The 18,749-nt window shown below is 47.3% G+C and overlaps 1 protein-coding gene across 5 annotated transcripts in view; it reads right to left on the bottom strand.

Annotated features, from left to right (window-relative positions):
• The window catches only part of LOC135526811 (transcriptional regulator ATRX-like), a 117,933-nt gene that overhangs the window by 69,891 nt on the left and 29,293 nt on the right, over nucleotides 1–18,749 (bottom strand). For 4 of the 5 annotated variants that reach the window (XR_010453356.1, XM_064955483.1, XM_064955484.1 and 1 more), the window contains 5 exons: nucleotides 17,716–17,814; nucleotides 14,428–14,537; nucleotides 9,872–9,939; nucleotides 7,272–7,799; nucleotides 4,603–6,881 (listed from right to left, as the gene is read on the bottom strand). Coding sequence is in view for 4 of the 5 variants with exons in the window: in XM_064955483.1 (XP_064811555.1) it covers nucleotides 4,603–6,881; nucleotides 7,272–7,799; nucleotides 9,872–9,939; nucleotides 14,428–14,537; nucleotides 17,716–17,814 (3,084 nt within the window). In the remaining variant the exon portion in view is untranslated. Of the gene's footprint in view, nucleotides 1–4,602; nucleotides 6,882–7,271; nucleotides 7,800–9,436; nucleotides 9,469–9,871; nucleotides 9,940–14,427; nucleotides 14,538–17,715; nucleotides 17,815–18,749 lie in introns of those variants that run through there. The other variant, XM_064955486.1, reaches the window with a different exon arrangement.

Raw genomic sequence — 18,749 nt, 5'->3', positions numbered from 1 at the left:
GCAGCCCTCATCCTCCACCCGTTCACCCCTCCCTATCTGAGATATCTACTGCAGCCCTCATCCTCCACCCGTTCACTCCCCCCTATCTGAGATATCTACTGCAGCCCTCATCCTCCACCCGTTCACTCCTCCCTATCTGAGATATCTACTGCAGCCCTCATCCTCCACATCCTCCACCCGTTCACTCCTCCCTATCTGAGATATCTACTGCAGCCCTCATCCTCCACCCGTTCACTCCCCCCCTATCTGAGATATCTACTGCAGCCCTCATCCTCCACATACAACACCTGTTCACTCCTCCCTATCTGAGATACCTACTGCAGCCCTCATCCTCCACATCCTCCACCCGTTCACTCCTCCCTATCTGAGATACCTACTGTAGCCATCATCCTCCACATACAACACCTGTTCACCCCTCCCTATCTGAGATATCTACTGCAACCCTCATCCTCCACCCGTTCACCCCTCCCTATCTGAGATATCTACTGCAGCCCTCATCCTCCACATACAACACCTGTTCTGCCAGTCACATTCTGTTAAAAGGTCCACAAAGGTCTCTACCTTCTTACCCTTTGTGCTGTTGTCTGTGCTCAATAATGTTTGTACCATGTTGTGCTGCTACCATGTTGTGCTGCTACCATGTTGTGCTGCTACCATGCTATGGCCTTGTCATGTGGTGGCCCTGTCATGTGGTGGCCCTGTCATGTGGTGGCCCTGTCATGTGGTGGCCCTGTCATGTGGTAGGCCCTGTCATGTGGTGGCCCTGTCATGTGGTAGGCCCTGTCATGTGGTGGCCCTGTCATGTGGTAGGCCCTGTCATGTGGTGGCCCTGTCATGTGGCGGCCCTGTCATGTGGCGGCCCTGTCATGTGGCGGCCCTGTCATGTGGCGGCCCTGTCATGTGGCGGCCCTGTCATGTGGCGGCCCTGTCATGTGGCGGCCCTGTCATGTGGTGGCCCTGTCATGTGGTGGCCCTGTCATGTGGTAGGCCCTGTCATGTGGTGGCCCTGTCATGTGGTGGCCCTGTCATGTGGTAGGCCCTGTCATGTGGTGGCCCTGTCATGTGGTGGCCCTGTCATGTGGTGGCCCTGTCATGTGGTGGCCCTGTCATGTGGTGGCCCTGTCATGTGGTAGGCCCTGTCATGTGGTAGGCCCTGTCATGTGGTGGCCCTGTCATGTGGTAGGCCCTGTCATGTGGTAGGCCCTGTCATGTGGTGGCCCTGTCATGTGGCGGCCCTGTCATGTTGTTGCTTTAGGTGTTTATGTTGTGTTGTCTCTCTTGTTGTGATGTGTGTTTTGTGCTATATTTATATTGTATTTATTTATTTTATTTTTAATCCCAGGGCCCCGTCCCCTCAGGAGGCCTTTTAGGAGGCCGTCATTGTAAATAAGAATGTATTCTTAAGAGACTTGCCTAGTTCAATAAAGGTTCAATAACAAAGAATTACTTTGAAAATAGTCCTTCTACACCTGCATTGCTTGCTGTTTGGGGTTTTAGTTTCAATACAGCAGTTTGACATCAGCTGATGTGAGAAGAGCTTTATAAATACATTTGATTCATATAGTCCCAAAACCTAGAAATTACACAAAACAACTAACAATACCCTGAATTCAGACATTTTCAGTCATTTAAATTGTAAAGTCTTGTCTTTCTAAACCCTGTTCTAGAGAGTTTACTATCCTGGAGAGGTACTGTCCTATATAGGTTTACACTCCAACCCTGTTCCTGGAGAGAGACCCTCCTGTAGGTTTACACTCCAACCCTGTTCCTGGAGAGAGACCCTCCTATAGGTTTACACTCCAACCCTGTTCCTGGAGAGAGACCCTCCTATAGGTTTATACTCCAACCCTGTTCCTGGAGAGAGACCCTCCTATAGGTTTAGGTTTTTTTCATTTCGCTGTGTATTCAGATGGAACCAAGGCATTAGAAACTAGCAGAGGACACCAACAAAGCTCTTTCTGCTAAAAAATAGCCTGGCTGGCTACTCTATATACTTGAGGAAGACAGTGTGGAGGTCAGGGGTTACATCAGAGGCGTTTATGTGAAGTTGTGTTTGCAATAGTGAGCCGTCTGCCTTGTAGAAACAGACAGCCCAAAACACCGCTTTCAGAAACAGCACCCTAATAATAATCCTAACCCCAAAACAACATCTCCCGACCTGACTAATCCTAACCCCAAAACAACATCTCCCGACCTGACTAATCCTAACCCCAAAACAACATCTCCCGACCTGACTAATCCTAACCCCAAAACAACATCTCCCGACCTGACTAATCCTAACCCCAAAACAACATCTCCCGACCTGACTAATCCTAACCCCAAAACAACATCTCCCGACCTGACTAATCCTAACCCCAAAACAACATCTCCCGACCTGACTAATCCTAACCCCAAAACAACATCTCCCGACCTGACTAATCCTAACCCCAAAACAACATCTCCCGACCTGACTAATCCTAACCCCAAAACAACATCTCCCGACCTGACTAATCCTAACCCCAAAACAACATCTCCCGACCTGACTAATCCTAACCCCAAAACAACATCTCCCGACCTGACAAATCCTAACCCCAAAACAACATCTCCCGACCTGACTAATCCTAACCCCAAAACAACATCTACAAACCTGACTAATCCTAACCCCAAAACAACATCTCCCGACCTGACAAATCCTAACCCCAAAACAACATCTCCCGACCTGACTAATCCTAACCCCAAAACAACATCTCCCGACCTGACTAATCCTAACCCCAAAACAACATCTCCCGACCTGACTAATCCTAACCCCAAAACAACATCTCCCGACCTGACTAATCCTAACCCCAAAACAACATCTCCCGACCTGACTAATCCTAACCCCAAAACAACATCTCCCGACCTGACTAATCCTAACCCCAAAACAACATCTCCCGACCTGACTAATCCTAACCCCAAAACAACATCTCCCGACCTGACTAATCCTAACCCCAAAACAACATCTCCCGACCTGACTAATCCTAACCCCAAAACAACATCTACAAACCTGACTAATCCTAACCCCAAAACAACATCTCCCGACCTGACTAATCCTAACCCCAAAACAACATCTCCCGACCTGACTAATCCTAACCCCAAAACAACATCTCCCGACCTGACTAATCCTAACCCCAAAACAACATCTCCCGACCTGACTAATCCTAACCCCAAAACAACATCTCCCGACCTGACTAATCCTAACCCCAAAACAACATCTCCCGACCTGACTAATCCTAACCCCAAAACAACATCTCCCGACCTGACTAATCCTAACCCCAAAACAACATCTCCGACCTGACTAATCCTAACCCCAAAACAACATCTCCCGACCTGACTAATCCTAACCCCAAAACAACATCTCCCGACCTGACTAATCCTAACCCCAAAACAACATCTCCCGACCTGACTAATCCTAACCCCAAAACAACATCTCCCGACCTGACTAATCCTAACCCAAACAACATCTACTGACCTGACTAATCCTAACCCCAAAACAATATCTCCCGACCTGACTAATCCTAACCCCAAAACAATATCTCCCGACCTGACTAATCCTAACCCCAAAACAACATCTCCCGACCTGACTAATCCTAACCCCAAAACAACATCTCCCGACCTGACTAATCCTAACCCCAAAACAACATCTCTGACCTGACTAATCCTAACCCCAAAACAACATCTCCCGACCTGACTAATCCTAACCCCAAAACAACATCTCTGACCTGACTAATCCTAACCCCAAAACAACATCTACAAACCTGACTAATCCTAACCCCAAAACAATATCTCCCGACCTGACTAATCCTAACCCCAAAACAACATCTCCCGACCTGACTAATCCTAACCCCAAAACAACATCTCCTGACCTGACTAATCCTAACCCCAAAACAACATCTCCCGACCTGACTAATCCTAACCCCAAAACAATATCTCCCGACCTGACTAATCCTAACCCCAAAACAACATCTCCCGACCTGACTAATCCTAACCCAAACAACATCTCCCGACCTGACTAATCCTAACCCAAACAACATCTCCCGACCTGACTAATCCTAACCCCAAAACAACATCTCCCGACCTGACTAATCCTAACCCCAAAACAACATCTCCCGACCTGACTAATCCTAACCCAAACAACATCTCCCGACCTGACTAATCCTAACCCCAAAACAACATCTCCCGACCTGACTAATCCTAACCCCAAAACAACATCTCCCGACCTGACTAATCCTAACCCCAAAACAACATCTCCGACCTGACTAATCCTAACCCCAAAACAACATCTCCCGACCTGACTAATCCTAACCCCAAAACAACATCTCCCGACCTGACTAATCCTAACCCCAAAACAACATCTCCCGACCTGACTAATCCTAACCCCAAAACAACATCTCCTGACCTGACTAATCCTAACCCCAAAACAACATCTCCCGACCTGACTAATCCTAACCCCAAAACAACATCTCCCGACCTGACTAATCCTAACCCAAACAACATCTACTGACCTGACTAATCCTAACCCCAAAACAATATCTCCCGACCTGACTAATCCTAACCCCAAAACAACATCTCCCAACATCTACTGACCTGAGGACTGGTGGAAGGTTTCCCTCCCTGCTACCACCGTCTCCTCCACGATGGGTTTAATCTTCTGCTGGTCTCCACTCTCCTCTCCAGACCCTCCTCCCTCCTCCACCTCCTCGTCATCATCAGACGATGAATCTTGCTGCTTGGCTCCTCTACTTCTGGCTTTGCGTTTTAGTTCGTACGACCGCCTCCGATCTCCGCCCTTGTTCTCCTTCTCCTCTCTTTCCTTCTTCACACGGCTGCTCCTCCGTTTCCCCGTCGCCAGTTTGCTGAGTCCCTTCATCTCCTTCTCCAGGTCCGAGTTGGAGGAGCCGTCCGAGACCTTCTGCTTCTTCTTGGATGTCTTCTTGTCAGAAGCCGTGGAGGACTTCTTTTTCTTCTTTGTGTCTTCATCGGAGTCAGACTCTGAGTTGTCGGAGTCGTCGGCTTTCAGTTTGCGTTTAGTCGCCAGCTTCTTGTCCGTCTTCTTGTCATTCTCTCCCTCCTCCTCCTCTCCCACCTCCTCCTCCTCCTCCTCTCCCACCTGCTCCTCCTCCTCCTCTCCCACCTGCTGCTCCTCCTCCTCTCCCACCTGCTCCTCCTCCTCCTCCTCTCCCACCTGCTCCTCCTCCTCTTTCTTGCTCAGTTTGAACAGGCACTTCTTGACGCGCTTGTTGCCCTGGTTACTGTCGGCGTCCTGCTGCACATCCTCGTCCGAGCTGTGTTCCGCCGCTGCAGTCTGGACCAGGATGTCTGGAACCTCATCAGAATCTGAGTCCACGTCCTGTTTCGAAGGGTCAGCAGTTACCATGGAGGAGGCCTTGCTCTCTTTCCGCTCCTTCTCCTCCGCGTTCCCCCGTTCTTTCTCGGAGCTGCCCTTGGTTCTCCTCTTCAGCTTGCTGGGGCTCTTCTGCTCGCCTTCTGAGTCGATGTTCTCCTGAGAGGCGGACATCTTGTTTTTCCCCTCCGGTGACTTCCTGAGGGGTGTGGTCTTTGTGCGACTGGAGCATCGGCTGTCCTCCTCAGAGGCCCCATCTCCCTCCACCTCCTTCCCTCCATCCTTACTCCTCTCCTTCCCTCCATCCTTACTCCTCTCCTTCCCTCCATCCTTACTCCTCTCCTTCCCTCCATCCTTACTCCTCTCCTTCTCCTTCCCTCCATCCTTACTCCTCTCCCTCTCCTTCCCTCCATCCTTACTGCTCTCCTTCCCTCCATCCTTACTCCTCTCCTTCTCCTTCCCTCCATCCTTACTCCTCTCCCTCTCCTTCCCTCCATCCTTACTCCTCTCCCTCTCCTTCCCTCCATCCTTACTGCTCTCCTTCCCTCCATCCTTACTCCTCTCCTTCTCCTTCCCTCCATCCTTACTCCTCTCCCTCTCCTTCCCTCCATCCTTACTCCTCTCCTTCCCTCCATCCTTACTCCTCTCCTTCCCTCCATCCTTACTCCTCTCCTTCCCTCCATCCTTACTCCTCTCCTTCTCCTTCCCTCCATCCTTACTCCTCTCCTTCTCCTTCCCTCCATCCTTACTCCTCTCCTTCCCTCCATCCTTACTCCTCTCCTTCTCCTTCCCTCCATCCTTACTCCTCTCCTTCTCCTTCCCTCCATCCTTACTCCTCTCCTCCTTCCCTCCATCCTTACTCCTCTCCTTCTCCTTCCCTCCATCCTTACTCCTCTCCTTCTCCTTCCCTCCATCCTTACTCTTAGACCTGGAGGCGCGTGTGGTAACCACGGGAACAGGCGTCAGCTTCAAGATGAGGTTCTTAACCTTGGGCATGGCCTTCTCCTTCTGGGTGTGATGTGACTTCCTGGTTGAGCCAGCCGCGGGGCTCTCCGATTGGCTAGCCGCTGTGAGTTGCGTGGCGTCGTTACCGGGCGTTAACCCGGTGGAGTCAGCTAAACTCTTGACCATCTGGAAGAGCTCGTCAGGGACGGACGGCCCGACGGACACAATGTCTTTATCCCGCTCCGCTTCCTCCTCTGTTCCATCCTCCTCCTCCATTTTCACCACTGTCTGGTTTTTGGCCTGGCTGCCTGTCTCTGAGTGGTCCTGAGGCGTGGGGGTGGGGCTCTCCTCCATCTCTGTGTCCTCTGACACACCCCCATCCTCCTCCCCATCCTCAGTGTCGGCCATTTTGTCCTCTTCTGCCTCTTGCCCATTGTCTATCTGATCGTGGCCATCATGGCCGTCAGTGTTGGAAACAGCATCCCCGTTCTGCATCCCCTGGTCCTGGGAAGTGAACTGTGCCTCCAAGTCCTCCTCTAGGGCAGCATGGGCCTTCTTCAGATCAGCCAGAACAGACCTAGAGAGAGAGAGAGAGAGAGAGAGAGAGAGAGAGAGAGAGAGAGAGAGAGAGACAGAGAGAGAGACAGAGAGAGAGACAGAGAGAGAGAGAGAGAGAGAGAGAGAGAGAGAGAGAGAGAGAGAGAGAGACAGAGAGAGAGACAGAGAGAGAGAGAGAGAGAGGGAGAGACAGAGAGACAGAGACAGAGAGACAGAGAGAGAGAGAGAGAGAGAGAGAGAGAGAGAGAGAGAGAGAGAGAGAGAGACAGAGAGACAGAGAGAGAGACAGAGAGAAAGAGACAGAGAGAAAGAGACAGAGAGAGAGAGAGAGAGCAATTAAGCAAAATATGAGAATTGGACTGTCTCAGATCCTTTGCAGCAGTCATAATACCAACATGTGTTATGATACCTGAAGGCCTTGAGGTGTCTGTGTCTGGTCCCGCTGCCAACTCCTCCTCCTGCTCCCTGCTCCTCCTCAGCCTGCTGGATGAAATGGATGAAGGTGTTGTTGAGCCCCGTGGTCGTCTCAATCAGCTTCTTGGTCCTCTTCACCAGCTCCTTGGGAACCTTCAGGGTCTTATAGGAGAAGGTGAGGGTCCCTGACCCGTCTGAATGTTCCTTACCGTTCACCACAGCTTTACCATGGTGGTGGTGACCTTTACCCTTACTGTGCCCTTTCACCTCCTTCCTCTCTTTCTCCTCCCTCTCTTTCTTGCGTCCCGTGCGCCAGAAGCTCTCCAGCTTGGTCAAGATGTTGGAGCAGTTGGAGGCGATGTCTGAGAGAGGCTGAGGGCTGCAGATATAGCAGGACCATTTACTGTCCTCGTCGGTGATCATGGACAGCTCCTTGCGGCCCAGGTTACGCAGGATGCACTTCTTACAGAAGGCGTTGTGGCAGAAGTCACAGCAGATCAGGTTGCCACCTTCAGCACACCACCTTGGGGCGTAGTTAAGATAGCAAGACAAAGTCAACTTCAAAATCTCATGAAGCTTAAAACCTGCTACATCTATGTGGGCGCTATTTCATTATTGGATAAAAAAACGTGCCCGTTTTAAGCGCAATATTTTGTCACAAAAAGATGCTCGACTATGCATATAATTGACAGCTTTGGAAAGAGGACACTGACGTTTCCAAAACTGCAAAGACATTGTCTGTGGGTGCCCCAGAACTGATGCTACAGGCGAAACCAAGATGAAACTTCAACCAGGAAATGAGCAGGATTTTTGAGGCTCTGTTTTTCATTGTCTCCTTATATGGCTGTGAATGCGAGAGGAATGAGCCTGCCCGATCTATCGTTTCCCCAAGGTGTCTGCAGCATTGTGACGTATTTGTAGGCATATCATTGGAAGATTGACCATAAGAGACTACATTTGCCAGGTGTCCGCCCGGTGTCCTCCGTCGAAATTGGTGCGTCATCTTCAACTGCGCGTCTTTTTCCAAGCGATTCACCGGAGAAAGGAGACTACCACGAACGATATATCAATGAAGAGATATGTGAAAAACACATTAAGGATTGATTCTAAACAGCGTTTGCATTGTTTCAGTCGATATTATGGAGTTAATTTGGAAAACAGTTTGCCGTTTTGATGACTGAATTTTCATTTTTTTTTGGTACCCAAATGTGATGTACAAAACGGAGCGATTTCTCCTACACAAAGAATCTTTCAGGAAAAACTGAACATTTGCAATGTAACTGAGAGTCTCCTCATTGAAAACATCCGAAGTTCTTCAAAGGTAAATGATTTTATTTGAATCCTTTTCTGTTTTTTGTGAAAATGTTGCTGGCTGAATTCTAGGCTTATAGCTATGCTAGCTATCAATACTCTTACACAAATGCTTGTTTTGCTATGGTTCAAAAGCATATTTTGAAAATCTGAGATGACAGTGTTGTTAAGAAAAGGCTAAGCTTGAGAGCTAGCACATTCATTTCATTTCATTTGCGATTTACATAAATAGTTAACGTTACGTTATGCTTATGAGCTTGAGGCTATAACTGGATACAGGTTTTTTTCCATAGCCAAACGTGAACAAAACGGAGCGATTTGTCCTACACAAATAATATTTTTTGAAAAACTGAACATTTGCTATCTAACTGAGAGTCTCCTCATTGAAAACATCTGAAGTTGTTCAAAGGTAAATGATTTTATTTGAATGATTTTCTTGTTTTTGTGAAAATGTTGCTGGCTGAATTCTAGGCTTATAGCTATGCTAGCAATCAATACTCTTACACAAATGCTTGTTTAGCTATGGTTCAAAAGCATATTTTGAAAATCTGAGATGACAGTGTTGTTAAGAAAAGTCTAAGCTTGAGAGCAAATATATTTATTTCATTTCATTTGTGATTTTCATGAATAGTTAACGTTGCGTTATGCTAATGAGCTTGAGGCTATAAATAGGATCCCGGATCCGGGATTGCTCGACGCAAGAAGTTAATTGGGATTATCCTCTATTTCAATTTCTACCACAATATATGCTTGTCCCAATTTCACAAAGCCCACCAGAAATACCCTGACATTATGTGGCTGAGGAGACAGACCATCGTCCATGTTTCTGTGTTCTGTGAGGGGACCTACCTGCACTGTTCGTCCATGTTTCTGTGAGGGGACCTACCTGCACTGTTCGTCCATGTTTCTGTGAGGGGACCTACCTGCACTGTTCGTCCATGTTTCTTTGTTCTGTGAGGGGACCTACCTGCACTGTTCGTCCATGTTTCTTTGTTCTGTGAGGGGACCTACCTGCACTGTTCGTCCATGTTTCTGTGAGGGGACCTACCTGCACTGTTCGTCCATGTTTCTGTGAGGGGACCTACCTGCACTGATCGTCCATGTTTCTGTGAGGGGACCTACCTGCACTGTTCGTCCATGTTTCTGTGAGGGGACCTACCTGCACTGTTCGTCCATGTTTCTGTGTTCTGTGAGGGGACCTACCTGCACTGTTCGTCCATGTTTCTGTGAGGGGACCTACCTGCACTGTTCGTCCATGTTTCTGTGTTCTGTGAGGGGACCTACCTGCACTGTTCGTCCATGCCGTCCTCGTCTTTATTGATGTCATCGCTGGTGTAATACTTGTAACACGACTAGAGGAAAAGGAAACAACAAGGGTGGAACCTTAGAAAACTGGGACAAAGCAATGACTTTCCATATGTCAGAAGACAAACACCTCAAAACCTGCCATACATACAACTACTACAGGTCTGCCTCTATTGGACAGTGTTGCAGGTAGATCTATACTACTACAGGTCTGCCTCTATTGGACAGTGTTGCAGGTAGATCTATACTACTACAGGTCTGCCTCTATTGGACAGTGTTGCAGGTAGATCTATACTACTACAGGTCTACCTCTATTGGACAGTGTTGCAGGACAGTGTTGCAGGTAGATCTAAACTACTACAGGTCTGCCTCTATTGGACAGTGTTGCAGGTAGATCTATACTACTACAGGTCTACCTCTATTGGACAGTGTTGCAGGTAGAGCTAAACTACTACAGGTCTGCCTCTATTGGACAGTGTTGCAGGTAGATCTATACTACTACAGGTCTACCTCTATTGGACAGTGTTGCAGGACAGTGTTGCAGGTAGATCTAAACTACTACAGGTCTGCCTCTATTAGACAGTGTTGCAGGTAGATCTTATCTACTACAGGTCTACCTCTATTGGACAGTGTTGCAGGACAGTGTTGCAGGTAGATCTATACTACTACAGGTCTGCCTCTATTGGACAGTGTTGCAGGTAGATCTATACTACTACAGGTCTACCTCTATTGGACAGTGTTGCAGGACAGTGTTGCAGGTAGATCTATACTACTACAGGTCTACCTCTATTGGACAGTGTTGCAGGTAGATCTATACTACTACAGGTCTGCCTCTATTGGACAGTGTTGCAGGTAGATCTTATCTACTACAGGTCTACCTCTATTGGACAGTGTTGCAGGTAGATCTAAACTACTACAGGTCTGCCTCTATTGGACAGTGTTGCAGGTAGATCTAAACTACTACAGGTCTGCCTCTATTAGACAGTGTTGCAGGTAGATCTAAACTACTACAGGTCTGCCTCTATTAGACAGTGTTGCAGGTAGATCTAAACTACTACAGGTCTGCCTCTATTAGACAGTGTTGCAGGTAGATCTAAACTACTACAGGTCTGCCTCTATTAGACAGTGTTGCAGGTAGATCTAAACTACTACAGGTCTGCCTCTATTGGACAGTGTTGCAGGTAGATCTAAACTACTACAGGTCTATCTCTATTGAACACTGTTGCAGGACAGTGTTGCAGGTAGATCTAAACTACTACAGGTCTGCCTCTATTAGACAGTGTTGCAGGTAGATCTAAACTACTACAGGTCTGCCTCTATTGGACAGTGTTGCAGGTAGATCTAAACTACTACAGGTCTATCTCTATTGAACACTGTTGCAGGACAGTGTTGCAGGTAGATCTAAACTACTACAGGTCTGCCTCTATTAGACAGTGTTGCAGGTAGATCTAAACTACTACAGGTCTATCTCTATTGAACAGTGTTGCAGGTAGATCTAAACTACTACAGGTCTGCCTCTATTAGACAGTGTTGCAGGTAGATCTAAAATACTACAGGTCTGCCTCGAATATGACAGTGTTGCAGGACAGTGTTGCAGGTAGATCTATACTACTACAGGTCTGCCTCTATTGGACAGTGTTGCAGATAGACCTGTAGTAGTATAGATCTACCTGCAACACTGTCTAATAGAGGCAGACCTGTAGTACTTTAGATCTACCTGCAACACTGTTCAATAGAGATAGACCTGTAGTAGTTTAGATATACCTGCAACACTGTCCTGCAACACTGTCTAATAGAGGTTGACCTGTAGTAGTTTAGATCTCTCTCTATTAGACAGTGTTGCAGGTAGATCTAAACTACTACAGGTCTATCTCTATTGAACAGTGTTGCAGGTGGTTCTAAACTACTACAGGTCTGCCTCTATTAGACAGTGTTGCAGGTAGATCTATACTACTACAGGTCTATCTCTATTGGACAGTGTTGCAGGACAGTGTTGCAGGTAGATCTAAACTACTACAGGTCTATCTCTATTGAACAGTGTTGCAGGACAGTGTTGCAGGTAGATCTAAACTACTACAGGTCTATCTCTATTGAACAGTGTTGCAGGTAGATCTATACTACTACAGGTCTGCCTCTATTAGACAGTGTTGCAGGACAGTGTTGCAGGTAGATCTAAACTGCTACAGGTCTACCTCTATTAGACAGTGTTGCAGGTAGATCTAAACTACTACAGGTCTCTCTCTATTGGAGAGTGCTCCAGGTAGATCCACCTGCAACATCGGGTTGGGCAATATGGCCCAATATCTAAATCTGAAAAATCTGTAAATGTCAGAGCAAAAACCAAGCCATGAGGTTGAAGGAATTGTCCGTAGAGCTCCGAGACAGGATTGTGTCGAGGCTCAGATCTGGGGAAGGGTACCAAAACATTCCTGCAGCATTGAAGGTCCCCAAGAACACAGTGGACTCCATCGTTCTTAAAATGGAAGAAGTCTGGTACAATCCAGAATCTTCCTAGAGCTGGCCGGCCGGCCAAACAGGGGAGACGGGCCTTGGTCAGGGAGGTGACCAAAAACCCAGAGCTCCTCTGTGGAGATGGGAAAACCTTCCAGAAGGACAAGCATCAGACCAGAATCTCGTTTCTCATGGTCTGAGTGTCCTTTAGGTGCCTTTTGGCTAACTCCAAGTGGGCGGTCTGTCTTTTACTGAGGAGTGGCGTCCGTCTGGCCACTCTACCATAAAGGCCTGACTGGTAGAGTGCTGCAGAGATAGAAGAACCTTCCAGAAGGACAACCATCTCCACAGAGGAACTCTGGAGCTCTGTCATAGTGAACATTGGGTTCTTGGTCACCTCCCTGACCAAGGCCCTTCTCACAGATTTTTGGTACCCTTCCCCAGATCTGAGCCTCGACACAATCCTGTCTCGGAGCTCTACGGACAATTCATTCAACCTCATGGATTGGTTTTTGCTCTGACATGGTCTGTCAACTGTCAGACCTTCTATAGACAGGTGTTTGCCTTTCCAAATCATGTCCAAAGAAATTGGATTTACCACAGGTGGACTCCAATCAAGTTGTAGAAACATCTCAAGGATGATCAATGGAAAACCTGTTATTGCTTTGTCATTATGGGACTGTGTGTGCAGGGGGAGGGACTGTGTGCAGGGGGAGGGACTGTGTGTGCAGGGGGAGGGACTGTGTGTGCAGGGGGAGGGACTGTGTGTGCAGGGGGAGGGACTGTGTGTGCAGGGGGAGGGACTGTGTGTGCAGGGGGAGGGACTGTGTGTGCAGGGGGAGGGACTGTGTGTGCAGGGGGAGGGACTGTGTGTGCAGGGGGAGGGGCTTTGTCATTATGGGGCTTTGTATGCAGGGGGAGGGGCTTTGTCATTATGGGGCTTTGTGTGCAGGGGGCGGGGCTTTGTCATTATGGGGCTTTGTGTGCAGGGGAGGGGCTTTGTCATTATGGAGCTTTGTGTGCAGGGGGAGGGGCTTTGTCATTATGGGGCTTTGTGTGCAGGGGGAGGGGCTTTGTCATTATGGGGCTTTGTGTGCAGGGGGAGGGGCTTTGTCATTATGGAGCTTTGTGTGCAGGGGGAGGGGCTTTGTCATTATGGGGCTTTGTGTGCAGGGGGAGGGGCTTTGTCATTATGGGGCTTTGTGTGCAGGGGGAGGGGCTTTGTCATTATGGGGCTTTGTGTGCAGGGGGAGGGGCTTTGTCATTATGGGGCTTTGTGTGCAGGGGGAGGGGCTTTGTCATTATGGAGCTTTGTGTGCAGGGGGAGGGGCTTTGTCATTATGGAGCTTTGTGTGCAGGGGGAGGGGCTTTGTCATTATGGGGCTTTGTGTGCAGGGGGAGGGGCTTTGTCATTATGGGGCTTTGTGTGCAGGGGGAGGGGCTTTGTCATTATGGGGCTTTGTGTGCAGGGGGAGGGGCTTTGTCATTATGGGGCTTTGTGTGCGTGTAAACCAGAGGAAGAGGCAAAGTGAGAGGTTTCACTCTTGCCAAAATCTGTCTATTGTGTTTCTATGGGATTTAATTAGACCTCAGCCTGTCGCCTGCCTTCCCACCTTGGAGACGACTCCCATTGGCAGGATGGAGGCATCTTGTCATTATATACAGATCTCTGGTGTAAATGGGAAGGTGCACAGCACAGAGAGCCAAGGAGACCAAAAAACACTACATGAGAACAAACTTAAACGCTCATAAAAATTACAAACTACTTACAATCTACAGGCATCTCGTAAAAAAACATACATTCTAATCAACATATCGTCCCTAATGGAACATGGAGGAGCTCAGACAGAGTTGGAGACAGTGAGAGATCATCCCACAATCACAAACTAAAGACAGGGCCAGACAGAGACAGGGCCAGACAGAGACAGGGCCAGACAGAGACAGGGCCAGACAGAGACAGGGCCAGACAGAGACAGGGCCAGACAGAGACAGGGCCAGACAGAGACAGGGCCAGACAGAGACAGGGCCAGACAGAGACAGGGCCAGACAGAAGGTACAAATGAAGGTGTTGCAGGTGTATCTACCTTGCAGAGGAGCACATGGAGCATTGGGTGCTCAAACACTGAGTGGCGCTGGAAGTGGTTGACCTGCTGTCCACAGGCGGTGCAGTCTATCCTCTCCTGCAAAGTGGTATCTGGATATAAACAGAGGAAGACCGAGAGACAAACATGTTTCGTTTACATCCACGATGATTGGTTGAGAGAAAAGTATGAACAAAAGAGTGTGGGGGCTATCTTGTTAGACTTCAGTGTGGCTTTTGACATTATTGATCATGGTCTGCTGCTGGAAAGACTTCCTGCTATATTGTGGATAAAGAGTCACCTGTCTAACAGAACACAGAGGGTGTTCTTCAATGGAAGCCTCTCCAACTATAATGACACACATGTCAATCTCTCCTGGCTCAAAGTGGAGGAGAGATAGACTTCATTACTGCTTGTGTGTGTGTGTGTGTGTGTGTGTGTGTGTGTGTGTGTGTGTGTGTGTGTGTGTGTGTGTGTGTATATATGTATATATATATGTATATATACTATATAGAGCCATGACTACATGGAACTCTATTCCACAGTACTACATAGAGACATGACTACATGGAACTCTATTCCACAGTACTACATAGAGACATGACTACATGGAACTCTATTCCACAGTACCACATAGAGCCATGACTACATGGAACTCTATTCCACAGTACTACATAGAGCCATGACTACATGGAACTCTATTCCACAGTACTACATAGAGCCATGACTACATGGAATTCTATTCCACAGTACTACATAGAGCCATGACTACATGGAACTCTATTCCACAGTACTACATAGAGCCATGACTACATGGAACTCTATTCCACAGTACTACATAGAGCCATGACTACATGGAACTCTATTCCACAGTACTACATAGAGCCATGCCTACATGGAACTCTATTCCACAGTACTACATAGAGCCATGACCACATGGAACTCTATTCCACAGTACTACATAGAGCCATGACCACATGGAACTCTATTCCACAGTACTACATAGAGCCATGACCACATGGAACTCTATTCCACAGTACTACATAGAGCCATGACTACATGGAACTCTATTCCACAGTACTACATAGAGCCATGACTACATGGAACTCTATTCCACAGTACTACATAGAGCCATGACTACATGGAACTCTATTCCACAGTACTACATAGAGCCATGACTACATGGAACTCTATTCCACAGTACTACATAGAGCCATGACCACATGGAACTCTATTCCACAGTACTACATAGAGCCATGACTACATGGAACTCTATTCCACAGTACTACATAGAGCCATGATGACATGGAACTCTATTCCACAGTACTACATAGAGCCATGATGACATGGAACTCTATTCCACAGTACTACATAGAGCCATGACTACATGGAACTCTATTCCACAGTACTACATAGAGCCATGACTACATGGAACTCTATTCCACAGTACTACATAGAGCCATGACGACATGGAACTCTATTCCACAGTACTACATAGAGCCATGACTACATGGAACTCTATTCCACAGTACTACATAGAGCCATGACCACATGGAACTCTATTCCACATCAGGTAACTGATGCAGCAGGAGAATCAGATTTAAAAACAGGTAAAAATACACCTCATGGAACAACGAGGACTGTGAAGAGACAAAGGTACAGACACACAGTAATATTGTTGTATGGTGGTATTATACAATTTGTAATGTAGATATGTAGTGGATAAATATTTCATGTACATGCGTCACCGTGACACTTGGCATTCAGGAGAAAGAGTTTTATCGTGGTTTCATCAGACCAGAGAATCTTGGTTTTTGCTCTGTCAACTGTGTGACCTTATATAGACAGATGTGTGCCTTTCCAAATCATGTCCAATCAATTGGATTTACCACAGGTGGACTCCAATCAAGTTGTAGAAACATCTCAAGGATGACGCGAGCATTCCGATCTTGTTTCATTCGTCGAGAATACGCGCGTCAAGTTTCAGTTTTTACATATAATAAATATGCAAAAATGTCAAAAAATCTGTTTTTGCTAATTATGGGGTAGTGTGTAAATCGAGAGGAAAAAATATTTTAACCAATTTAACCAAAAAGTCAAGGGGTATGAATACTTTCCGAAGGCACTGTAAGTAGCTATGGTGTGGCAGGTAGCCTTGTGGCTAGAGAGTTGGACGAGTAACCGAAAGGTTAATGGATCGAATCCCCGAGCTGACAAGGTACAAACCTGTCGTTCAACCCTGAACAGGCAGTTTACAGACTTGCCGAGTTAAATAACGGCTAAATCATAAAATGTTTCAAAGACAACAATTCCACCACAACTGACCATCCTAACAATCCTCGATCCACCCACCCATAGCTCCCCCAAAGCCAATTCCTTCTATGGCCGCCTCTCCTTCCAGGTCTCTGTTGCCAATGACTGGAACGAACTGCAAAATCTCTGAAGCAGGAGACTCTGACCTCCCTCACTAGCTTTAAGCACCAGCTGTCAGAGCAGCTCACAGATCACTGCACCTGTACATAGCTCATCTGTAAATAGCCCCTCCAATCTACCTCATCCCCATACTGTTTTTATTTATCTTGTTCCTTTGCACCCCAGTACCTCTACTTGCACATTCATCTTCTGCACATCCTACCATTCCAGTCGCTTTCTTGTAATTACTTCGCCCCCATACATATCATAAACCTGCTGTTTTAGGTGACCCGCCTGCTGTTTTAGGTGACCCGCCTGCTGTTTTAGGTGACCCGCCTGCTGTTTTAGGTGACCCGCCTGTTGTTTTAGGTGACCCGCCTGTTGTTTTAGGTGACCCGCCTGTTGTTTTAGGTGACCCGCCTGTTGTTTTAGGTGACCCGCCTGTTGTTTTAGGTGACCCGCCTGTTGTTTTAGGTGACCCGCCTGTTGTTTTAGGTGACCCGCCTGTTGTTTTAGGTGACCCGCCTGTTGTTTTAGGTGACCCGCCTGCTGTTTTAGGTGACCCGCCTGTTGTTTTAGGTGACCTGCCTGTTGTTTTAGGTGACCTGCCTGTTGTTTTAGGTGACCCGCCTGTTGTTTTAGGTGACCCGCCTGTTGTTTTAGGTGACCTAACAGCCTTAATGTGTTTGGACCCCAGGAAGAGTAGTTAATGGGGATCCCTAATAAACACAAATATCAATCCCAAAAGGTTTGACTTCATTAAACTGGCAGTAGTTGTGATTATTAGGCCGTAGGAACACCCTTTCTGGTCAAAACCTTGGGGGCTTCTCCGACTATCCCCTGGTTGGTAGCAGTGTGGTATATAGTGAGGAGACTAACCTGTCTTTCTCCGTGAGAGGTCCACTCGGAGCTTCATGGCTCCTCTGCTCTTGTCCTCCTTGTTGTCAGTCCCAGCAGGAGGCCGCACAACCAACATCCCTGAAGGAGAGGACAGGAAATTAGGTTTAGTTCGGCTGGAGAAGAGTAATCTGGTCTAGGGGAACCTAACAAGGGAGCTCCATACTCCCAGAAAAAACCTTCCTTGGAACAACAGAAAAAGCTGCAAAGGTACTGTTTGTCCATTTTGTGATGCCGTAGCCAGTATACACTTCCTCAAAATAGTCAGAATGAATCTAAGACAACAAGAAACATGTAACTGACGTTTTTGCCAGAGATCTTGACCACACACTTTTCCATCAGATATGGTGCAGTATTTTCAGAAGAAAAAATGTACATGAAAACGAGTCGCCTCTTGTTGAATGACAAAGACTTTACTGAAGAATTCCTACTGTTGACAGATCAATGGGCATAGACTTAGACCTTACTAAATGTCTTCAATATACAGTGCATTTCGGAAGGTATTCAACCCGTGACATTTTCCACATTGTTACGTTACAGCCTTGTTCTAAAAGGGATTACATTGTTTATTCCTCAATCTACACACAATACCCCATAATGACATCACAATACCCCATAAATACAAAACAAAAGCAGATTATACAGTTGTGCAAATTGAATAAACTGAATCATTACATAAGAATTCAGACTCTTTACTCAGTACTTTGTTGAAGCATCTTTGGCAACGATTACAGCCTCCAGTCTTCTTGGGTATGACACTACAAGCTTGGCACACCTGTATTTGGGGAGTTTCTCCCATTCTCTGCAGATCCTCTCAAGCTGTCAGGTTGGATGGGGAGCGTCGCTGCACAGCTATTCTCAGGTAACTCCAGAGACGTTAGATCGGGTTCAAGATCAAGTTCCGGCTGGGCAACTCGAGGACATTCAGACACTTGTCCCAAAGCCACGCCTACGTTGTCTTGGCTGTGGTCATTGTCCTGTTGGAAGGTGAAACTTCACCCCAGTCTGAGGTCCTG

The sequence above is a fragment of the Oncorhynchus masou genome, chromosome 32 (assembly GCF_036934945.1).
Source record: "Oncorhynchus masou masou isolate Uvic2021 chromosome 32, UVic_Omas_1.1, whole genome shotgun sequence".
Taxonomy (NCBI): Eukaryota; Metazoa; Chordata; class Actinopteri; order Salmoniformes; family Salmonidae; genus Oncorhynchus; species Oncorhynchus masou.
The sequence above is the reverse complement of the archived record's forward strand: the minus strand, read 5'-3'. Positions and strand labels throughout refer to the sequence as shown.